The sequence below is a fragment of the Trichosurus vulpecula genome, chromosome 7 (assembly GCF_011100635.1).
Source record: "Trichosurus vulpecula isolate mTriVul1 chromosome 7, mTriVul1.pri, whole genome shotgun sequence".
Classification (NCBI taxonomy): domain Eukaryota; kingdom Metazoa; phylum Chordata; class Mammalia; order Diprotodontia; family Phalangeridae; genus Trichosurus; species Trichosurus vulpecula.
The window spans coordinates 105307655-105333420 of record NC_050579.1 but is presented as its reverse complement, the minus strand read 5'-3'; the positions used below and the strand labels follow the sequence as shown (position 1 = coordinate 105333420).

Sequence of the window (25766 nt, the reverse complement as noted above, 5' to 3'; positions counted from 1 at the left end):
AATAAAAGGACATCATAGCGGATGATCTCAGTTGTGTCACTAAGAGAAAAGAAGAGGTCATTTGCTAAGAAAGGAGAAGGGTGGCTCAGAGGACTTGAGAAGGTCCCTGACCTTCCACAAGTTTGCCACAAGGTCCCACCCAAGGTCATCTGTTGCTCTTGACTATGTTCTTTTCTTGCCATTATATTCTTTGATGATGTTCTTTCCTTTTGTTCTTTGGAGTTCCTGACTGGTCATACACTGTAACCTACTTACAGGTTCCTCTCCATTGTCCTCTAAGGGCTAATACTCCTTAGAAATATTTGGAGGCAGTGGGGCTCCACATCTCATCACTGTATGTTAAAATCGGCAAAATGATAAAATTGAAAGGATGGGTCTTTGCTTTCATGGTAAGCTTGAGGTCAGTAGAAGAGCTTTGCAATTTCCCAAAGGCAATCTAGCCCACTCTTCTCCTACCTTTCAACTCTGGACCCAGCCCATTGTCCCTTTGTACTGCTTGTTCCAGATGTACATACTGTTGGATAAACACTACGGGATAGCCATCCAAATGCATGTTGAAATCTGAGATTTAGAGCTATCTGAGATACCACCTCACACGTACCACCTGGGCTAAGATGGCATGAAAGAGAAATGATAAATGATGATGAAACTGTGGGGAAACAGGTATCTTTATACACAGTTGGTGGGCAACCATTATGGAAAGCAATTTGGTCCTATATCTTCAAATCTATTAAAGTGTACCCACCCATTGACCCAGTGATACCATTACTAGGTCCATACTCCAAAAGATCAGAGACAGAGGAAAATGTACAAAAATATTGATAGCAGCTCTTTTTATGGTGGCAAAGAAATGGAAACTGAGGGAATGCCTATTTCCTTCCTTCCTTCCTCTTTCCCTCCCTCCTTTCCTTCTTTTCTTTTCTTTCTTTCCTTTTCTTTTCTTTCTCTTCTTTTCTTTCTTTCTTTTCTCTTTCTTTCTTTCTTTCTTTCTTTCTTTCTTTCTTTCTTTCTTTCTTTCTTTCTTTCTTTCTTTCTTTCTTTCTTTCTTTCTTCCTTCCTTCCTTCCTTCCTTCCTTCCTTCCTTCCTTCCTTCCTTCCTTCCTTCCTTTTTTGATGGAGCCTCCTATGTCTCTTTTTAAAAACTTGAAAAACATAAAACATCAGATTTTCATATAAATGGAAAAGAGAATGGTAAATAAAACCACAAAATTTTACTGCACACAGTTTGTTTTTTAAAAGTATACACTAAATTTAACATAATACCCACACTGTTCTGCTACTTCCTTTTGCTCTCTTCTATACATTTTTAAAATGTTTAATTGATGCTTTTTTCTTTCTTTCTTTTGTCTTTTTTGACATCATTATCATTCTATTCCCTCCCTCCTACAACCCTTCCTCCCACCGAAAAAACTCCCAAAGGGCACCCCCATAATAAATGAGCATAAAATCGTGCAAAATAAATTCACATATCGGTCACATATGAGAATGTAAGTTTCATTACACCTATTATCTCCTTATAAGAGATTGGAAGAATCCTTTATCATTGGTCTTCTGGAGTTCTGCATTAATCAGAATTCTTAAATCTTTCAAATGCTTTCTTTTACAATGTTGTAGTTGTATAAACTGACAACAAGGAGGTCAATGCCACTGATGTGGCAAAATGTGACATTAGAAAATGTGACATTATATTACTGGTTACAGTACTATATGCATTTTGGTAATTTGCTTATGGAATAATTTAATATAGTTGCCTAGTTGAATAAAGGAAGTTATTTTAAGAATGCTAATTTAGGAATGCTAATAACATAACCTTTATTTTTAAAATGTATCTTTATCGTGAAAAATCATTTAATTCTTTTCCTTAAGTGGAAGTGGATAGACTTCAATCGCTAATGGCTTGTTCCTACATCCGTGTTATTGTTTCCCTTCCCTATTTCTCTCCAAATGCTTTCCCTGAAACTGTTTTAATTCTAGCATGAGAAACAACATAAAATTGTCAGCATGATATATTTGTTTATTTTCTAAAGCAAATGATGTAAATTGGTTAAGCTGGTTCCGCCCTCTCTACCCCCATAAAAATGAGAATGACTCAGTCGTTTTCATGCCTTTATCTGGCTTTCCTACTCAGTAATCTTTTTCAATAGCTCCTTTTCCTTTCTAAAAACCAAAATCAAGCATATAGTCACGGCTCTCCTGTGTGATTCATGCTTAGGCAACATTAGAAGAAAACAGGTCTCCCATATTGTTTTAAAAGTATTTCTGGAAAATTGGTACTTTTACAACTCGATAAATCTATATTTGTGGAAGAGGCAATGTGCTGACTTCCAGCTGATGTGGCAAAACATACTGTAAATAGTTGAGTAATAGCAGTTTGAAGGCTGAAAGGCAGTCAGACTTGGCTTGGTGAAATCGACTTAGGTGTGCTTCCATTTGGAGAACATTATCTTCTATTAATCCTTTGCAGCATGCTAGTCCTATCTTTTACTCTCCTACTTTGGGAATTCATGGTAGAACCTAGGAGAGTCTCCCTTTTCCTGTAAATCATTTCTTCATATTATTATCTTTCTGCCCATGGCAAATATTCTTTTCTTTTCCTTTTTTAAGGTTATTTTCTCACAATAGTCGCTGCTAGGTTACCATGAATTTGAATTGGGTCCTAGGTGTTGTTTAACCTTGAAAGTTCAGGACACCTGTAGCAGGTGTTCTTGAAATTATGGCTTCTTGTACAATGAGACATGAGGTGTTAAGTTGCAACACCTTCAGAAATGAGTGTAGGTTGTCTAGAGAAAACACTTCCTTCCCTTTTGTTGTTTTTTAAATGGCTAATCAACCAGGCTGAAAATGGTTTATGCTACTGAGAAACCACAGATAATGATTTCTCTGTCATCTCTGATATTAAAAATTAATCTATAAAACTTGCACTGGATGGTGTTTTAATGGAGTTATTTTCATGAACTTACTTTGTTCTTTCCCATTGAATGATGAATGTGTGGTCTGAATCCTACCCCTAATTTCTTCTTTTTTTTAAGTTTTATTGATTATTTTTATTTCTATATCATGGTGATTTCCCAACTCTCTTTTGACCCCTTACTTGTAATAATGAAAATAGGTAAGAGAATCACCTTGTTCGACCTTGGCTGGGAACATGAATGGCCTCAATTTTTTTTAGCTACTCTCCTCATGTCCCTGAGTGACTGCAAAAGTGCCTGAATATTAATTTTGAGGTTACCAATAAAGGTTAGTGAGTAGGCCAATTTGCAAATATGGAACCTATGAATAATGAGGATCAACTGTAAGTCTACCATATGAAAGCTAGCAATATAAACTTGGTAGCTATTGCATAGTAGTAATAGGTAAATGCTGCTAAGTATTTAACAATTGGCTCTCTTAAAAATGTATACATGACACATTTAAGTTTGATCTTATTCTATAGTATTAACATTTTCATCACTTTTTATTCTTGGCAATCAACAAAACAATAAATCCAGCCCTGATTTGCAGTATTTGCCAATTTCTGAGTAAAAATGCTCATGTTGAAAATTTAACAATTGACTCTCAACCCAGTTGGAGCTGGCTTCAGTACAATTTCTTCAGCCTTCTTTTCAGTTCCTAAATAAATTATCTCCAAGGCTGTAGTAGCCTGGCTTAAATAGCAATCATGTGGGGAAGTGTTTAGAGATAGAGAGAGGGATCGGGCCTGTGATCTCATTGTTCCATAGCAGAGGTGTCTAACATATGATCCACAGGCTATATATTCCTTGAGTGTAGCCTGAACCAGATTAAAATGTAATTGGGAAATATTTAACAAAATAAATTAAAATACAACAGAATACAGATAATGCATTCCGTGTGGTTTTCTAAATTAATAGGAGATTGGCAGGGATGTTTACATATAGTTTACTGGTTCTGTTTCTTTTTGAGTTTGACACTACTGTTCTATAGAATGCCTCAATAAAAAACAAAACTCTCTACCAATGAATTCAGCCTGGCACCTTCTCCACAGCTTAAAGTCTTAGATTTACTTAGAGCATTGAGACATTAAGTGACTTGCCTAGGGTCACACAACAAGTATGTGTCAGAGGAAGGATCTGGACCCAGATCTTCTGGTTTTAAAGTTAGCTTCCTGTCCCCTATGCTATGCCATGTGAAATTACTTGGGGTATACTGGAAAAAACTCTTGGAATTTATTATTTTCATTCCTTACATTTTTTCCTTAATATTTAAAAGTTGAGCATTCTTTATATAATAGCATTTCCACAGAGGAGTTCTGGATTCCTTTTCTGGTCTTGTCATTGAATCAAATAAATATGTAGGAGAAAAATGAAGTACTCTGTTTCTAATATGCAAAATAAAGATCGTGATTTGGCACTTATTAAATGAATATTCATTGAGTGCCTGTATAAATATACAGTGACATGTTAGGCACTGTGGGGAAACACAGAGAAACATAAGATGTGGTTCATGGGGGAGCTTTCTGCTCCTGGGCAAAACATATAGAGGAAAAGGTAAACATCAAAAGAAGCCCTACTTTTAGAGTGAGTTAAATTATTTTAAATTAGCAAATTTAAAAATGAGTAAGATTTAAACAGAAAAAATTAAAATTGTTTAAGAGTTATTGCTAGAACAGTTGCCATTCTTACTAGAAATTCCAGAATGCCCAGAAGCTTTTGAGTGGCATACATGAATATGAGATGAAATAGATCATTTGTCTTTGGGGAAACCCTTAATTACCTTTAATGAACCTGGGTTTGTCCATTGCTCTTCTTGTCAAAAGCAAGTGAAGTTTGACCTCCAGCAGGGAGCTTCACTGAGAGCCAGCATGCACGTGAAAGACATCACAAGTGCTTCAACACTTTAAGGGTCTGTGATTTCATCCATCAGTGTACAACCTCCACTGATGGTGAATTGCAGCCCTTCCACACCTTGGTCAGCTGTTTACTGAGTTGCTGTAGCAAAAACAGTTCATTACCTAGAAGCAGATTAGAAGACCTGAGTTCAAATCTAGTCTTAGATACTTATGAGGTGTGTGTCTCTGGCCAAGTCAATCTGTCTGCCTCAGTTTCTTCAACTGTAAATTGAGGATAATAATAGTCCCAACCTCCCAGGGTTGTTGTGAGGATCAAATGAAATAATATTTGTGAAGCACTTAGCACACAGTAGGTATTTCATAAATGCTTATTTCCTTCCTTTCACCCAACCCTTTGGTGATGAGCTTCTCTCAACTTATCTAATTGGGTCCTTGATGGTAGATCTTGAATCAATCGCCATTTGAAGTTTTTTCTTTAACAGGGGAATGATAACAGTAGAATCTGTCAGAGCTTGATGTTCTTCTGGCATAGCCTTTGGAGTCAGAGGACTGGATGTGAATTCTATGATCTTTGGCAAACTGTGGCTTAGTTTTCCCATCTGTAAAATAAGAGGGTTATGTTAGACTACAGATCTAGGACTTGAAGAGTTGTTAGAGGCCATACAGTTCAAACCCTTCATATTCTAGATGAGAAAACATAGGCTCAGAGAGATTTAGTAACTTGTACAAAGTCAAACAGGTAGTAAAAAATCAAGGGCAGGATTTGAATTCAGGTCCTCTGACTCCAGAGCTGGTGAACTTTCCACCACCCCATATTCTCTCTTGATCACTATGATCCTATACAATTTTCCATCTTACTGTTCTTGGAGAGCTCAGGGTTATCTCCATGCCAACAACACTTACTGTGTTGGTGCCACATGTGGTAGACACCTGGTTGATCAGCTTTAGCTCCTCAAACTCAAGTGATCCATCAGCTTCAGCCTCTCTTAGTGGAAGCTATTATATGCATGAGTCACTACATGGGCCTGATTCATTGATTATTGATTACGTGACTCTGGCCAAGTCACATAACTGACTATCTCAGGCCAAATGTCAGGCTATGTTAGATAATATAAATAGATTTTTGTTAGATAGTGAAAATAGAGTTTGTCTTTGCATCAGAGGTAAATATAATTGGTATTTTGTTTTAGATTTTGTATAGCAATTTTTTTCGTCTAAAGAAATCAAGTGATCTGAATCTGTAAGGCGATAATATAAATAGTTTTGTGGGAGTGATTCAACACTCATTTTTTAACACTTTCTTGCATTTCAAATGAAGCTCAACCCTATTCTGTTTCTTTCTTTCCAGATGGTTTCCCAGCTTGAAGCCCAGATAGCTAAACTGACTGAACAATTGGATAATGAAACTGGACTTCACCAGAAAGCTCTGCAAAGGGCCCAGAAAGCAGAAAAGCATTTTGAGAATCTTCAGGGTCAATTGACGCACCTGGAGGGGGAGCTGGTGTCTGGAGATGTTCTGTTAGACAGTTTGAGCCTTGAGAAACAAAAAGTAATAACCTAGGGGTATTTCACTTAATGGAAACATCTGTTATAAGATAAAAATGTGTCTGAAAAATCATCCAACATATACTGTACTTAGAGATTGAGTCCTAAATCCTAGTCCACCTGAAAAATCTCAAGCAGGAGGTGGCATGGTTGGAGAAGGGGGCAATTCTGGGTTTTCAGGAGTCCTTGGACTATAACAAAGTGGGGTCTTAATTTCTAGTAAAAAATGGAGCAAGAAAAAATTGCTCCCAAACACAAAGTACCAACTTGAATTTTGTCTTGCAGAAATAGGAAAATTCCCCTCTAGGTGGTTATTTTACTTCTGCAGGTCAAATAAATTATTATAAAATATATGTGTTATTGTTGAATTAAATGAAAAGGAAATAACATTGCAGGATTTTCTTCCAGATTCCTGGGTTAGGGGAAAAGAAGATTCAGCTGGACAAGTCAGAGGGTGATGAAATAGGGGTGGAGGGGAGATTCCACGGGGCTTTTAGATTTGATCATAGTTTTGTAGTTGGACCAACCTTATCATTTTACAGGTAGGGAAACTGAGAAGTTTTGGTGGGAAGCGACTTGCTCAAGGTCACTCAGATTATAAGTAGCAAAGCTGGGATTTGAACCCAGGTCCTTTGACTCCAATTTTTTTGACTGTACCAGGTTGTCTTTACACTGATGTGCGGGAAGGGGCAGAAATGGAAAGCATGTTACCAGTCTTCTTTTCCACATTTGAAGCCTGCATTATTAAACATTGAACAATCAGCGCATAGAATGATTTGTGAATTTCTGCACAGCTAGTAGAGTTAGTCAGCCACTAGGTACAGAATTACTTTACCATATCCACTCTCTTTGAATATCTGAGGGCAGAACAGACCTCATTGACGCTGGTAGAAACAAGGTAGCAACCAGTTTTACATCCTTGTTTCATTCCAACCCTAACCTCTCTGAGACTATTCTAGCAGAATCTCATTCTACTCATTGTCCTCTTTTTCATCGCTTTTCCCTTTCAGTCTGGAAGAAAAGCAGTATCACTCTATGATTTTAGTCATATATCTTGAAGAATACTCTCAAGGGTGGCAAACATTAAGCTACTCTGGAGAATTTCCATTAAGCACCTAAGGAGATGGGTAGCTAAGTGCCTCAGTGCACAGAGCACTGGGCCTAGAGTCAGGAAAACTTTCATGAGTTCAAATCTGGCCTCAGACTCAGTAGCTGTGTGACCCTGAGCAAGTCACTTAACCCTCTTTGCCTCAGTTTCTTCATCTGTAAAATGAGCCGGACAAGGAAACGGCAAACGATTCCAGTATCTTTGCCAAGAAAACCCCAAATGGAGTCATGAAGATCAGATATAACCAAAAACTACTGAACAACAACATCTGAGGAGATATGCTGTTTGTGCTATTCTAAACTTGCTGGAGAGAAATGGATTTGGTGCTTAACAGGATATGCTGCAACTTTACTAAAATTATTAGCTATTTCAATTAGTTTTTTAGTTGATTTATTTTTTTTATTGATTTGTATTATTTATATAAGTATATAAGTATATACTGGCTAAGTATACTTAGATATATCTTTGCTCTCTAAATATAATATTATATCATTTGTGGTAATATTATATGATTTGCAGAAAGTAGTAATTTTGTTCTTCTTTTCCTATTACTATTCTTGAGACTTTTGGTAGTCTTATTGCTATATGTATCTATATATATACACATACATATACAAAATTTTTACATATAGCAATATAATTTTATATATAGCAATTATATGCTATGTGTATGTATGTGTATATATGTATATACATATATGTATGTGTATATGTGTATATATATGTGTACAATTACATTTATGTTATTGTTCAGTCATATCTGACTCTTTGTGACCCCTTTTGGGGTTTTCTTGGCAAAGATACTGGAGTTATTTGCCATTTCCTTCTCCAGTTCATTTTATAGAAACTGAGGCAAAGGGATAAGTGACTTGCCCAGGTTCACACAGCTAAGAAGTGTCTGAGGCCAGATTTGAACTCAGGAAGAGGAGTCTTCCTGACTCCAGGCCTGGAACTCTATTCACTGTGCCATCCAGCACACACACACACACACACACACACACACACACACACACACACACAGACACAGACACAGACACACATATACAAATTATATATATTTGCATTTATAGCACTATGGTTTTAGATTTATACTACTTGCTATTAATAGGATAAAGTAGGAAAAAAAGGTTTAGAGACAAGGATTTCATTTGGATTGTTTTAATTTTTCCTATTTGATATTGTGACAATAGAGTAAGTTAAAAACAATTTTTGAGTTAATATTCTATCCTAGTGGTTCTCAGAAATTATATGTATTCTCAAATAATATGCAGTGGGAGGAGCAGTGAAATTGGAGTTACTGGACTTGAATCCAAATCCAAATTCAGTTACTTAACTCTTGAGTGAGTCACTTTATATCTGGGTCTCAGTTTCCTCATCAGTAAAATGAGCAGGTTGGATGAAATGCCTTCTAAAATTCCTTCTAGTTCTAGATCTGTGGTTCTAGGCTACCCCTAAAACCTATGATCTAAGGAGCATAGAATTGCATATGAAAATACGAAGAAAAGTTGTACCTTATTTTGGTGCTAAACATATTTATTTGAATGCTTATGCTACCTTTAAAGCTAAATAAACATTTTTAGTTAAAATTTAAGCTCAATTTTCTTTCCCTCCCCAAAAGATAACTGAGTGGAATTTTCTAGAATTGTGCTCCATTCCCTACCATTGAAGATGGCAGTTTACTTTCTCTAGGTGTATAGGAGATCCCCAGACTGCATAAATAAATGGGGATACTGTAGTTGAGCTATTTTTAAAAAATGTTGGTCATGAAATAGTAAAATGCTGTGGAAAGAGTGCTGCATTTGGAATTATAGTTCTGGGGTGCAGTTACCAGCTCTGCAGCTTAATATCTTTTGACCTTGGGCAAATCAATCAATCCCATTGGGCCTCAGTTTCTTTCTTTCTTTTTTTTTATTAGCAGATACATTTTTCCTTCTATTATTCCATGCTGCCTATTATTTATTTTTAAAATAATTTTTAACATCTTTTTCTAACATCACTTACATTTTCCAATTTACCATTCTTCCCTCCTCTCAGAGAGTCCTTCTTATAACAAAGAATAAAAGAGAGGAAAAAAGAAAACGAATTCAGCAAAATTAACCAACATATTGAAAAATTGTGACATTTACCCATAATGTTTCATAACCCTAGTGCCCCTACTTCTGCAAAGAAGAAAGGAGGTGGCTTCTCATAGCCTTTCTCTGGGGCTGCACTTAGTCATCATAATTTCATAGCATTTATTTTCAATTGTTGCTGTTCTTTCCATGTACATTGTCATAGTCATTATCTATATTGGCAACTAGATGACTGCCAATGTCCTGTCCAAGTTCTAGGTCTGTTGATCTTCTGAGTCAAATATTGGATCTTACAATCTAACATGTAAACAAAGTAGTTTATACAGTAGTGCCCCACTTATCCAGGGGTGAGGCTTCCAGTAACAGCAACTTTCTAGAATAACCAAGACCTAGAAATAAGCATAAAAGGACACTAAAGTGACTCAAAGAGCTATCACAAAATCCATGCATTAAAATCAATATCCCTTGTGCCTTTGCTTAAGGATTGTTGACTATTTTACATATGTATACATGCATTTGGTCTAGATCTATTATTTCATCAATATAAGGAATTCTCATTTGAAAACTCCCTCAGGACTCTTCCATTGATGCAGATTGGCTACTGCTTTTTAATTCACTGATTTTTAGAGACTAGCATTGCCTGAGGACAGTGAAAGGTTAAATGGGTTGTCCTGATTACATGGCTAGTGACCAGACTTGAGCCCCCAGTCTCCTTGACTCTAGCTCGGTGCCTCTAATTACCATCTCAGCCATCTTAATCTGTCAACAATCTCTGTCTCTCTGTCTCTGTCTCTTTCTATTCCCTCTTTCCCTCTCCTCTTCTTCTCTCTTTCCCTCCTCTTTCTTTTTCCCTTCTTCTCTCTCTGCTTTTTCTCTCCCTCCCTCCTTCTTTATATGTATACATATTTATATACAAATATATGTGTATATATTTATACATATATGTGTATACATTTATATACACATATGTGTGTATATGTGATATAACACACATATATCTGTGCACTCCAGACTGTCCATATGTTTTTCCCATCCTTATTACATAGTTGGTCCATTCCAATAGTACTAAAAGTATAGCTGCAAACATATTTTTACTGTCTATCTCAGCTTTTAAAATAAACATACACATATATATGTATATGCACATATATATGTATATATATATATATATATATAAATAAAATTTGTTTCCATCCTGTTGGTTTCTCATTGAATATGTTGATACTGGAATGTTCTTCTTAGTCTAAGCATGGAAAAGTAACTAGTGGTTAGTTCTCTGCTTGAGAGAAAGAGGAAAGCCTGATAAATTCACTTATTAACTGTGTTTTCTATATCAATTTCATTTTTGTTTTGGGGCTTAGTATCTTAAATTTGTAGATCAGCTTTCAGAGAAGATGAAGCTAGACCAGATGGCTGCTGAACTTGGCTTTGACATGCGGTTGGATGCAGTTTTAGCTCGTGCAGAGCAGCTGGTCCGTCTTGAAAGCAATGCAGTTATTGAAAACAAGACCATGGCCCATAGCTTACAGAGAAAGGTAAGAAGGTGGCCTGTCTCAGCCTTGTTGGAAAAAGAAATCAATTTCTTGGGGATCCCAAACGTCATAAGAAAAAATGTTAACTCCATATTTATCAATAATTATTGCTAGTTTTGGCTGAGGTACGCTTCTTTGCTACTTCCAGGTATCTGTATAAATGCTACTTCCATTGACAGACTGGAAATCTTCCCCATCTCTGTAAAAGTGTTGCATTCTGGCTCTTGAAACTTCAGTGTGCTTCGTTTGCCTTTTGTAGTGCTCAAGGGATGGCAGGGATTTGGATATAGTGGATGAGTACAAGGTTACCTAATCCCCTATATCTAACTGGCTTCAGGTCATGCTTTACATCCTCTCCATCCATCCATTCATCCATGTAACCATCAATTCATTCATCCACATCTGGCATCTTACCATTTTCCCTTCTACCACACACATTGATAGGCCTCGCCTACTCTCCTACCCCTTCTTCTTTTGGAAACAGTATCAAATTAATACTATCATTGTTTCTGGAAAAGGTAAAATAGTTATAGCTCTGGTCACAATTCCTGTGACCTCCCAGACCAAAATTCCCGTTCTTGGCCACCCCTTCAGTGTTTTATTTCCTCCATTAGAATGCAGGTTTCTAGATAATAGGGAATGCCTCACCTTTTTGCATTTGTATCCCCAGTATTCAGCATAGTGCCTGGCAAATGGCTGCTTAATAAATGCTTTTTTTCATTCATTCAATCAAATATAGCTTCACCCTTCGATCTGAAACTGTTTTTTTAATACTTTTATACTTTGTGGTTTGTTAGGCACACTTCATGCTGTGTTAAGAACCTATCAGTCCTATACTTTAAGCCATGGGTCAGAAATCCAACCCCTGCTCTCAGATACCATCTTCTTAATCAGCTGTTAACTTCTTAAATCTACCCTTCTCATCTGCCTTTCATCAGCAACACTAATGAAAATGCCACCTGTGCTCCTAAGGGCTTCCTAAGTGCTATCCTGAAGTTGAAGTCTTGCTTAAGATTTCATAATCCTTAGTAATGCTTTGTAGATTCCTTTTGACACTCTCATTTGTTCTTGCATGAAACATAGAAGTGGGTAGTTGTCATCAGGTGAAGTGGGTAATAGTTATTACATGGTCTTTATGAGTTGCTGTGGAAAAAGAAAAAAATTATCACTTGCTACCCAGTATGCTAGTGATAAGCCTCTCCCCAATTAGTGAAGCTAGTTCGTGGATGGCAGACACTTAGTCTAGGAAGACGCTTGTGTTGGAAATCTTCCCAGCTTTGTAGGGTCTGTCAGAACTTGCTTTCCTTTTGAGAAGCCAGGGTAGCTACCTTACTGTGATGAAACATTACAGTAGGAATTTAATGGGATTGCTAGTTTTGTTTTAATTAATTTAATTAATTCTAAAATGTAATTTCTCATCTTAAATTTAGAAGGATGGTGATTATGTTAATACAGAATGAAAAAAAAGCTGCCCTCTCATTCAGACATGAAAAGAAGAAAGGGACAAAAACATGGTGGTTATTTTTTGAAAGAAATAGGGAAATGTGGATGAGTCTACCAGGAAACTAGGTAGTAGCACCTTTAGTATACCACAATCATTATAACATTAGGGATATTTTATATTGCAATATTATTGCCATCAAAAAAGGAAAATTGGATTACATTTTCTTCCCAGGTTCTATCTAGATAATCAATCTTTCTCTATACTCAGCATCCGTTCCTTTTTACTTGGATCTCAATTAAGGAGATGAGGACCATTAACTATAATGACAATAATAACAACAATAATCTCTTTCTTCAGTCTTCTCAGTCTCTTTCTTCTTAATGATTACACTTTCTTTAGAAGTAACCAAAATTTCATTAATTCATTAATTCAAGTTAATGAATTAAAAATTCATTAATTTTAGTTACAAATGGTGAATGGTTTATAACAAATTTTTTATGGAAAGAGAGAGCACAGTCTGTGGATATTGTAAGCCAACCAATTATGTACCTCTTAAAGCCCCTTCCAGTTCCATAAGTAATGTTCTCATAAACCTTTAAGAATAGTGTCAAGAAAGATAAAGCCCAGAATGAACGGAGAATAGTGAAAAAAATAATAGGGAAAACACAAAAGGACTTTTGCAGCTATTTTTAGATTAAGAAGAGGAAGAAGAAAGGAGAGGACCTTTCTCCTGGGTGGGGCTGACGTTAAAGAAAGAGGAACTACCCAAATGGTCTTTTGCTTCTTTCTGTGTCAGAGAGAATGATCTTCATACTGGAAAGGGTGGAACAAAACAAGTACAGATAGGTGAGGGAGTAGTGAGTGTCCACTTATTGACTCTAAGTAAGTTTCAGATCTCTTGACCTGTATGAATTACACTACAGGGTACTAAAAAAAAATTGGAGACGTTATTGTTGAACCATCTAGCAGTGGTTCCTCATGGAATCCCTATCTTTGAGGACTCATGGGAAATAGAGATGCCAGAAGACAAGACAGTGGAAAGAAGTAGTTTTTGGAAGGAAAAAATATACAGTGTAAACTACAGATAGTGAACTTTATGTTGATCATAGCAAAATTCTGGTATAAATTGTTAATGGAGTGGATCATGAGCTTTTAGGAAAGGAAGTGAGGATAACTAGGAGTCATCATTTTTTATGCCAAACCTACCCGCCTTCCAAACTTCCCCATTCCTGTTGTAGACACCATTATTAATCAAATTCACAGCCTCAGAGTTCTTGACTCTTCACAGCTAGAATAGTAGATAGAGGAACAGTAGCTAGAGCTCCAGGTCAGGAAAAACCTGAGTTCAAATGTGATCTCAGATATTTAGTAGCCATGTGACCTTGGAAAAGTCATTTTAACCTGTGCTTCAGCTTCCTCCTGTGAAATGGGGGTGATAATAGCATCTACCTCCCAGGGCTGTTGTGAGGATCAAATGAGATCATAGCTGGCAAGTGCTTGGCACATAGTAAGCACTATATAAATGTTAGCTATTATTAACTAATTAATTATTATTAACTTATTAATCATTATTAGCTCTTATATCCAATAAATGCCAGTCCTGTTGATTTTGCCTTCATAAAATCTCTTGCATATGTCCCTGTCTTTCTATTCATAGGACCAACACTGTAACTCAGGCCCTCATCATCTCTTGCCTGGACTATTGCAATAGCTTCCTAATTGGGCTCTCTGCCTTGTCTCTCTCCCCTCATTACTCAGCTGCCACAACAGCTTTTTCAAAGCACAGCTCTGACTATGTTACTTCCTTGTTCAAAAAGCATCAGTGGTGGGGCAGCTAGGTGGTGCAGTGAGTAGAGCACCAGCCCTGGAGTCAGGAGGACCTGAGTTCAAATCGGACCTTAGACACTTGACACATGTACTAGCTCTGTGACCTTGGGCAAGTCACTTAACCCCAATTGCCCTGCCTTCCCCCCTCAAAAAAAAGCATCAGTGGCTCTACGTTGCCCCTAGAATAAAATATCTTCTATTTGACTTTGAAAGTCCCTGGCAACCTAGCTCTAGCCATTCACACCTCCAATGGTCCAGTTAAACTGACTTTCTTGCTGTTTCTTATACACAACACTGTGTCTTCCATGTTCTTGCATTTCCATGGCCTGTCCCCATGCCTGGAAGGTGCTCTCTCCTTACCTATGCTTTGCAGAAACCTTAATTTCCTTCATATCTTAGCGTAAGCATTGCCCCCAGTTGGGTCTTCTTTGATTCTCTGGTTACTAGTGCCTCTTCCTCAATACTTCCTTATATTTATTTTTAAATGTATTTTACATATAGATATTTATATGTACACAACAATACTCATGTGTATATAGACACACATACATCTTCATAAGAAACATGCACTTACATAATGCCCAATATATACATGTACATGGATATACATGCACGATATGTATACATACAAACACACATATATACAATGTATACACAATACACAAATATATGCATAATATAGGTATACGCATGCATGGGTACATATATACATACATGCTCATAAGAAACATATGTAGTCACACACTGTATGATATGTATGTGTATATGGGCACAAATCCACAATGTATACGTACATACATGTTCATAAGAAACACACATAGCCATACAATGTATAATATGCATGTGTATATGGACACAAATCCACAATGTATACATACATACAAACATACATACATACATGCAAACATATATACAAATATGTATACACACATGTTGCCTACCTTGATGGGGGCCAGGGAAAAAACAGGGACTATATCATTTCTGTTTCAATATTCTCATTGCCTATTGCAGTGCTTGGTATAGGACGGGTACTTAATAAATACCTCCTCATTGTTCCATTATGTTCTTTTGGTTTTATTTATGCCACAGTCTCTTGGTTCTCTTCTTATGTCTCCAACCACTCCAAGTCACTCTTCTTTTTAGCTCCTCATCCTCTTCTCTAAATCAGAAGTTGGTTGCTCCCCAAGATTCTGTCCTTGGCTCTCTTTATGCTTTGTTCTTTTATTTGCCCACACCAAGTAGAGTACCTAGCACAGAGAAGACAAGTAATAAATACTTGTTGATTGATTGATTTCCCTTGGCAAGCTTATCAACTTTTAAGGCTTCAACTACCAGCTCTATTCAGATGATGCTCAAATTTGTACCTCAATCCTACCGTCTTTCAAACTTCAGGCCCTTAACGCCCATAGGACATCTCTACCTGCATGTCCTATTGTTATCTCAAATTCAACATATCCAAAATTGAATGAATTTTTCTTTTTAAACACTCTGTCCCCGTTTGACTTGATTTTCTGTCAGTGGCACTATCATTCACCTGCTTTGAAATTGTGACTTTTTTGCCGCTTCCCTCTTCCTCACCTCCTATTTCTAATCAGTCATCAAGTCTGAGTTGATTCCCTCACAAAATATATCTAGAATGATTCTTCCCCCCTTTTATTTACATGACCAATACCTTTGTGTGGATCTTTTTTCTTTTCCTCTACCCAGTTGGAGTATTATAATAGCTTTCTAAGGGGTTTTCTCATATCTACTCTCTGCTAATCTTTCTTATGTATATAGATCTGGTCATGTCACTTCCCTGTCTAACAATTTTCAATGGCTCTGTAAGTTAAGTTCAGACTGTTTTGCCCATTGTTCAATGCCTTTCACAATATGGCACCACCTTCCCTTTCCAGTATTATCTTTATCTTTCATACATTATATGCTGTAGACATTCTGGACTACTACTTAGTCTACTGAACAACACTTGAACTTTTCAACCTATATTCTTTTGCTCATACTATTGCCTGTACCTGGAATGTCCTCCTACCGTTCTTAACTTGTTGAATTCCTGTTTGTCCTTCAAAGTCTAATTCAAATTCTACTCCCCCTATGAAGTCTCCCCCCATCTTCTCTTGTTTGCAACAACTTTTCCTCTCAGGCAATGTTAGCATCATAGAATCTCAGTGTTGAAAAGGACATTAGTGGTTATCTAGTCCAATTCATAACTGTCACCCATCTTTTGCATAAAGACTTTTTTTTTGCAGAGTCTTAATTCTTGAGAATTTTTTTTCCTTTTAGCATGCCTAATGTGTCTCTTTGCAATTCCCACCCATTGCCATTAGGACCAAGTTGGTCAAGTTTCAATCTTTTCCTAGGTGAGAGTACAGTTAGAGATAGGAACCTGACCTGTGATTTCATTGAGAGTGTTCTGACTCTCAGCTTACCATTATTTCCATTACATCATGCTGGATGTTTGTCTTAAAAAAGAAATGATTTAGAAGGACCTGATAACTTCATCAAACATTTGAAGGACTGTCTTGTGGGAGAGGGCTAAGAGTTATTCTTTCTGGCTCCACACAGAGCCAAACCAGCTGAAGGAGAAGTTAGAGGGAGCCAGATTTCAGCTCAAAATAAAGGACTTCCCAATATTTAGAGCTGCTTGGAAATGGAATAGGTTGTGTGTAAAGGTGATGATTTTCAAGGAGAGGGGAATGATCCAGCTTTGTGGAGGGATTCACCCGTCTGGTGGGAGTGGGATTAAACGACTCCTCAGATTCTTTTCAATTCTTAGGCTTGATTCTTTGATTAAATGAAACCCAAGGCTTCTTAAAATAATTTCCCTGGCATTTCAAGTAAGACAAGGTTATTTTTTAAAAAAGTAATTTAAAAACATAATAACTCTAATTTTTTTAGCCAACTAAACCCAACACTTTGTGATTGAGATTAATCAGTACAGGGTTGGCTGCCATTGGGTTTGTGGAGGATTGAGTCTCTCTGTGTCTTGTTATAGTCTGGCCTTGATGAATCCATTTTCATAGTCTTAAATGCAATTTCACATTCTTATTATGATGCACCTAATACTAAGGAGAATCAGAGTTGAAAGCTTGCCTCCTCTGCACATTTTCTGTGGTTCTTTTGTCTAGGGCTTTGCAGCTCATGAAATTAATTCCTGGAAAAAATGAATAAAAAATGCAATCAGGGAAAAGAAGTCCAATAACCTTTTTGGTTGGTACAAATGAGTCTTATTGAAATATAAAGATCAATGTGATAGCAGTAATTCACTTATATTTCCTGAGTATTCAGTTATAAAGAAAATTCCCTCTTCTCTTAAACTAGCTAAAGGCTCAGAAAGAAAGGCTGGAGAGCCGAGAACTGCACATGAACCTTCTACGGCAGAAAGTAATTCAGCTGGAAGAGGAGAGGCAGGTTCGCACAGCCTTGGCTGTGGAGAAGGATGAGGCCAACCTTACCATCAGAAAACTGCAGAAGATGGTGGAAAGGTTACAGAAGGATCTGAGAGTGTCCCGGGAATCTAATACTGAGCTCAAAGCCAAACTCTCAGATACCAATGAGCTCAAGGCAAGTACCAAGCTTATGTCTCTTTGTTGATAGTTTGCTAACCACAGGAAGAGTGTGTGTCTGTCCAAAGCTCACATGAGATACTAGGTGGCAAAGTGGATAATCATCGTTATCAGATCAATAGCTATCATTTATATAACACTTGAAGGTTTTAAATCACTTTACAAATATTATCTCTGATCCTCCCAACAACCCTGGGAAGGTGGGTGTTATTATTATCCCCATTTTATAGATAAAAATACTGAGACAGAAGTTAAATGACTATTTCAGGATCATACATCTAGTAAGTGTCTGAGGTAGAATTTGAACTCAGGTCTTCCTAACTCCTTAGCCAGCATTCTGTCCTCTGTGTCAGTACAATTTATAATGTTAAGAGAGCTGACGAGGGCACTGAGAGGTTGAGGGATTTGTCTAGAGTCACACAGCCAGGATATGTCAGAGGCAGGAGGTAATTTCTTTATCCACAATACCACTCTGCCTCTCATGGAATATACATGTAGGTAATATACAATTAGCAAAAAACAGAGTGCTGCAATGGTGGTGAGGACAGAAAAATCACTTCTGACCAGATAAATGAATGAAGGTAAGTGTATCAGTAAGGCAAGATTCATAATATCGATGGTGACCATGAATACGTCTGTATAGTTTGGAATTGCAAAGTGTAAGAGACTCTCTGCATAGAAGGCAGAAGAAGTAAAACATTTATTCAGATACCAGAGGATCAAATCCCAAAAGCAATAACCTCAATTCGACATAGCAGTAATTGTATTTCAAAACCAGTAAGTCCTCCTCAGTGTAACAGCAGGGAGATTAAAACACAGCATCACAGCAAAGAGCCAAGCCATCCTGTAACCTTCCCTTTTGCTAGGGCCTTCCTGTAAACACTCACTCATGAATCCTAACTGTCTGCTTGCCTATGTCCTCTCCTCTCGCAGTTCTGAAAGCCCTTGCAGTTCTCAGAGCCCTTCCAGTTCTCTCTTTGTCTCTCCGTCTTTGTGTCTCTCCCACTTCTCTGTCTCTCGCAGCTCTCTCTCTACTGTCTTCTTCTTCTTGCAGCTCTCTGGTCTCTGCAGTTCTCTAGTCTGAGCTTAATGGCTATCCACAGGGTATGTATTCCTTGTTTAGGGCCCTGGGGCCTAGCACCTGCTTAGCAAATAGGTCTTCCTACAAACAGACCTCTCCTAATCAAGCTTCCCTTAACTAGCTCCACCTGAGGCCTATTGAATGGGTGGGGAGATCTTTGATCACATTAGCACCACAGCAAGTCTGAGAAAATGAACACCAGTTCTTCACTGAGAAGGGTCAGTCACTGTAGTAACAACATTTACTGAAATCCTTTTATGTATATGGAATTATGCAGGTATGCTGCTTCCTATCCCCACCATTGTGAATTAGTTCCATTAAAAATGGCATTAGGTGAAACAGTGTTACAGAGGGCAGATGGTTCAATAGGAATAGAGTTGAGGGAAGTAATATGCTAGCCTTCCAGGTAGGGCATATCCTCAGTTGGAGGATAAGATGGGAGCTGGGGCTGAGTTGGCCTGATGTCACATGATTGGCCTAATGATGCCATAGTGTGACTTGGTACATAGAGGGGTTCTATTATAAAAATTTAATGATGCTCTTATGAGATAATATCTTAATGTTGTGCCTATACTGGGTATAGTTAGGAGTCTGAAGGGAATTGGAAGTGTATTCACTATATTCAAGGTCTTATAATGCAAAGAAAAGAAACAAAATATACATGGACTATTACTACTGCATACATAATTGTGCTACTGTGATTGGTATATATTATAGCATACATATAAGGTATATAACTCGGATATATATTTTTCAGCTGTATAAAGCATCAAGTGCTTACTATGTGCTGAGCCCTGTGCCAAGCACTAGGGATACAAATAAAAACAAGCAAGACAATCCCTGTCTTCAAGAAGCTTACATTCTAATGTGGGAAGATGATACATAAATGGGAGCTGGGGAGCTGGAAAGGGTGGGGGTTGGAATTATATATGAGGTAGTTTAACTAGCGATGGTGAGGAAATATTTGTGGTATAGGGCTGGAACCAAGCGAGATGAGGTCAAAGCTAGACTATCAAAACCCAAGGTAGCTCTATGGACAGATTCCATTTTCAGATGGGGAAGGAGTGAAGAAGATGACTCTAGCAGAGTTAAGTGCAATCAACATGGTTGGAGATGTTCTGTAAGAATTATTTACTTATAATATACAACATACTGTGGTGATAAGGAGACCAGTTTTCAGGAACTCTTAGAGTCTTAGAATACCTATGAACCTGGAAATTTCTCCAAATTAAAAAAAAGTTTTGATGACAAAACCAAAATAAAACTAATTAAGCAACCCACCCCCCCAACAAGCAAACAAAAAACAAAACAGTTTTTGAGGCTCCAAAAGAAAAATTAAACACAACCCAGGAAAGCTTAAGGCATGAAAATTATAAATGCTACATTGTGATTGGTTGGTAAGTCCTTTTGAATGAAGAGAGTGTTTTGGTTGGATAGCAATGTTTTTAATAGGTAATTTGGTAGAGGGTTGTTCAAACAACCATTGAAATTGCCATAGAAAGTATAGGTAGTAGACATCTTGAGTGTGTGTGTGTGTGTGTGTATATGAGTATGAATATATACAAACTTTTGACACCGTAGCTTGTGTACATTGATTTTATAATCCAAATGTGGTGGTTCTAAACTCTTATCCTTGGCGAAATTAGATTGTTATAGAATTCCTGACAAATCAGTTACCTTTTTTCTCCATTTTTTTGTCCTTTTGGTTCCATGTAAGCTCTTGTTTTGTAAAAGAACTTACATGTTAAACTTTGCTTTTTTAATCTCCTAGATGCTAGAGCAGATGATGGGGAGCTGGGAGCAAAGAGAATAAATATTGGCCTGAAGCACTTTAAAATCTCTCTTTGCCTTCTTGCTCTGGTGGCGGTTTTATACTGGTTAATCTCAAATAAATGATGATAATCAAAATCAATGTCTTTACTGTTATTTGTCATTTTCAGAGTCAACGGCTCATTTAAATGGGTGGGGTCAGAGCTATCTCATCTTTTATCTTGTGGTTTTCACTACTCTCAGGGTATTTGCTACTCTCCTCTCTGTTACTACTTGCATGTAGCATCTTCTCTTTTTTGTTGTGTTGCTTCAGTTGTGTTCGACTCTTTGTTAACCCATTTGACATTTTCTTGATAGATACTGGAGTGGCTTGCCTCTTTCTTTTCCAGCTCATTTGACAGATGAAGAACTGAGGCCAACAGGTTTGTGTGACTTACCCAGCATCACAGCTTCTAAGTGTCTGAAACCAGATTTGAATTCAGGAAGATGAGTCGTCCTGACTCTAGGCCCAGCACTCTATCCAGTGTAGCACCCAGCTGCCCCCATTTTTCATCTAGGTCACTGATTTGTTGTTAATTTTTAACTCATGTTCTAAATAGTAGATGCTCTGACTGCATAGAGGCAGCCAATTCAGAAATGATTCCCACACAAAAACCAGTCATTTTCTGTCTTTTAATACACAGTCAATTTCACTTTTTGTGAGGTTGTTCAGTGCTCACCATATTTAGCTCCTTCTGACTTGAAGAAAATATTTTTAATATATAGAACTGGAACTTTTGAGTGGTCTACAATCCTTTGGATATATTTTCTAATTTTTTTTTGCCATTTTCCACCGTGCTCGACTTCCCATTGAAGTCCCTGGATATGAAAATATCGTTATTGGGTTTGCATGATTTCATCAAGTTCTTTATAAAATTCATCTTTTGTACAGTACACATAAGCCTTAGATCTTTTTGTTCATGTTCATCATAAGCACCACTAGATAGATATCAGGTACACAATGAGATGATGTTTATGTGGTAGCTAGGTGGCTCAGTAGATAGTGTGATAGACTCGGAATCAAGGTAGACCTGAGTTCAAATCTTCCCCTAGACACTTACTAGCGTGTGTTTCCATGGCAAGTCATTTAAACCTCTTTCAGCCTCAGTTTCCTCATGTGTAAAATGAAGATAATAATAGCACCCATTTCCCAAAGTTATCAGGAGTAAAAGTGAGATAGTTTTTGTTAAGTAATTTGGCACACCTTAAAACGTTATATCAATGCTAGATATTATGTTTTTTATTGCTTTGTGTACATTTTTGGAACCAACTTTGCACTTCCTATATTTGTTTTTCTGAAGAGCCCCTGTGAGCTGTTCTTTTTATTTTCACTACATATTATTGAGCCAGAAATTAGAGTGAGGAGTAAAGGGAAGTAGGGTTTCTTCTCGCATTGCTTACAAGCATAACAAGATAGAAACACCAAATAGATGAAAATGACTAAAAAACAAAAGAGAAACAAAGTTTAAATTAACTGTTTTACGGTTTCATTTTTAATGAGAATGTCATTGTTGATATCCTTCGTTTTCTCTAGTAGTAAATTAATTAAATTAATGTTTGTAGATTGTCTAAAATTTATATGATCCTTAGCATTCTCTGCTCTCTTTACTTCCATCCTGTCACTATTAATGAAGAACCAGAAGAGAGCCACTCAGGGACTGAGGCCACTTGTATTGTTCTTTCCAGTATTGTCATGGTTAAAAAAATTAACTGTGGCTAGTCTATCTTTGATAAGTCTCCTTTGTACTTGGCTAGGTTCATCCTTAAGGTCCTGGGCACAGTCTGTCATAAAGACAGTATTTAAAGTCTTTCTACCATGGCAGAAACCTACCAGAGCATATTCTCTGGCTGGCATATTATTCAAGAACCCATGGTGACCTCTGTGCCACAAAGAGGTATTGGGATAGTAGTGTTGTGGAGGAATACTTGTTTTGTTATTTGATAAAGTAGAAATGTTACTGAAGGAGAAGTCTGGAAGAGCAATTGGACCATGTCAAAGACACATAGAAAAAATCCATGCTGGAAGTAAAAGTCTTGGAAGCACTCTGGGACCCATTTTCAAGATGTTTCAAAGGGGAAAGATATCCAGAAAAAGGGGAAAACCCCAATGAATGGAATTATTAACAAAAGAGGGAAGCTAAAAAATTAACAAGCACTAGCTCACATGCCTACTTTCACACCTCAATAAGATATGAGAATATTCAATCTGTTTTTTAAATGTATGCTTGATAAAGATTGCTTGAAGGGAAAAGGTAGGCTTTCAGAGGTGATTTCTATAGTCATGTAATTGACTGAAAAGTTTAGCAAATACAAGGTCCCACTTTAGTATTGTGTGTTGACTAAATTAAAAAGTCCTACAACTGCTTCAAGAACTTTCTCTGATGCTTTATGGCACAGAGGTGATGTGGGCTCTTGAAGGTTATACCAATAGTGCATAAGCTCTGGTAGGTTATTTCATCCTGAAAAGTTTTCACGCATGATTATGGCAATAAACTTGGTTTTGGGGCGTATAGACTAAGTACACAGAGGAGCATCATCAATAGATTGTCTACTTGGTGATGAATCTTTGGCTGTTGCAACTCCCTTTTCTGCTGCCATCTCTGCTGCCTGTGCTTCTAATTCTTGCTCTTCTAGTCTTCTACATTGTTGTCCTTTTCTATTTTTTAAAAGAGTACCAAATTGTTTTTGATAATTACTGTATTATAATGTAGTTTAAGACCTGGTAATGCTAGGTCCTCTTCATTCAAACATTTTTCATTATTTCCCGTGATATTCTCGACCTTTTGTTCCAACATATGAATTATTATTTTATCTAATTCTATAAAGTATTTCCTTGGTAATTTGATAATTTTAGTACTGAATGTGCAAATTAATTTAGTAATAAAATAACTTATTATTTTAGCATGATTTAGCTATGAACATGCAATATCTTTCCAATTATTTAGATCTAGTTTTTTCTCTAAACATTATTTTATAGTTTTGTAGCATTTATATTTAAATCTTATATGTGTCTTAGTAAGTTAACTCTCAGATTTTATGTAGTTTATAGTTATATTAAATGGAATTTCTCTTTGCTTTTATTAGCATATAGAAATGTTGATGCCTTTTGTGGAAGTAGTTTGTGTCCGAGTACTTTACTGAAATTGTTGTCAATTATTTTCATTAATTCTTTAAGGTTTTCTAAGCAAATTATCATCTTTTCTGCAAAGAGGGATAATTTTGTCTCCTTTTTGCCAATGCAGATTACCTGTTTTTCTTCCTTTCCTTCCTTCCTTCCTTCCTTCCTTCCTTTCCTTCCTTTCCTTCCTTTCCTTGCCTTCCTTTCCTTCTTTCTTCTTTCTTTCTTTCTTTCTTTCTTTCTTTCTTTCTTTCTTCTTTCTTTCTTTTCTTTCTTTCTTTCCTCTTCCTTTCTTTCTCTTCTCTCTCTCTCTCTCTCTTCTCTCTCTCTCTCTCTCTCGACCCCTTTTTGCTCTAGCTACCATTTCTAGGACAGGTTAAATAATAATGTGAACGAGGCCAGTGTTGCTCTTATTGGACCCTGATTTTTTTGGGAAAGCTTCCAAAGTTTCTACATCTACAGTAACATTAACTCTTGGTTTTAGATAATGCTTTTGTCACATTGAGAAAAAGTTCTTCATTCATATGCTTTTTAGGGACATTTAACACAAATGGATACCATATTGCATAGCCATACTAATCTGATAAAAGGAATTTTGATAAAAGTGCTTTATTTTCTCTATATTTGAGAACAATTTATGCAATAGGGATAAATTGAACTTTAAAGGACCATACTTACAGAGAAATGGAAGAATATGTGTATATAGAACAAGCTCCTAGTTTTAGAGTATACGAAGATATGGAATCAAGGGTACAAGCAGAAGGCTTGGCCTGACAAAGAGAAGGGATACTTCTTACTTGGTGACTGGTGCAAAGGAAAAGAAAATGGAGGATGATCTTGAGGGTTTTGAGGTGTAGAATTGGGGGATGAGGGTATTTATGAAGGGGAGTGTCACTGTTTTCTTGGTAAAGTTAGAAGTAAGGTCCTCTGCTGCAAAAGGTGGGGGAGGGGAGGGGAAGAAGCAAGTGTCATTGGAGGCTGCAGGGCAGAAAAGTTTTACAACAGCCACAGTGGAACAACACAGTTGAGATTAGTTAACAAATGCTGTAGATCTACGTGGACCTACATGTCACAGTTGTAAGATTTCCTTACTAGTGGTCAATGCCATGTAACTACAATCAAAAGGCAGATGGTGGGGATAAGCCAGGGTTGGGATTTGGCAAAGCTAAAAAGGCAAAGGACTACATTCTTATACCTTTCCAGGCTGTACCAGCCCTCCTCTACCACACTTCCTCTCTTCATTCTGAAGACTTATTTGAGCCCTGGATTGGAAGTACTCCCTGTTATTGTCTTTACCTTTGATTGATTGGATGGCTCCATTTAGAACCTTCATCTAGGGAGGACACCTAGGCCAGCTATGTGTAATTCCTTTCCAGGGTGTACTCCAGACTGGTTGAGGACAATGTATAATTAAACTGGTTGACTATAGATAGGATTGAAGTTGTGAAAGAAGGAAAGTGAATCCCAAGTTGGGAAGGGTGTAAATGACTAGAGGTCATGGTGAATATGAAGAATAGATTTGGTAGGAGTTGGGCAGAAGGGGATCGGAGGTTGTGGTCAGATACAATTTTTATTTCTCCTTTAATTTTTACATTTTTTGTTTTATTTCCTTTGGAGATTATTAATTTGCTGGATTTTTGTAATTTTAAAAGTCGTACGCCTAGATCATTAGGCTTCTCTTTCTCTTTTATGAATATTTATTTTCAGATATACACATTTCCCTCTATGGACTGATGTACCTTTTATGCCACAAATTTTGATAGTTATATCAATGTTATTCTTTTTCAGTGCAATTAGTTTTTAGTTATTTGATTAGTTCTGTGAGCAATTCTTAATTTAGGGTGCTCTCTCAATCAGTCA

At 37.0% G+C, this 25766-nt stretch overlaps 1 protein-coding gene across 1 annotated transcript in view; it reads left to right on the top strand.

Moving 5' to 3' along the window:
• CCDC170 (coiled-coil domain containing 170) overlaps positions 1–25766 on the top strand; it is a 103114-nt gene that overhangs the window by 58172 nt on the left and 19176 nt on the right. Inside the window, exons 7-9 of the mRNA XM_036769146.1 lie at positions 6156–6356; positions 10894–11067; positions 17654–17896. Of these exons, the coding sequence (XP_036625041.1) occupies positions 6156–6356; positions 10894–11067; positions 17654–17896 (618 nt within the window). The remainder of the gene's footprint in view (positions 1–6155; positions 6357–10893; positions 11068–17653; positions 17897–25766) is intronic.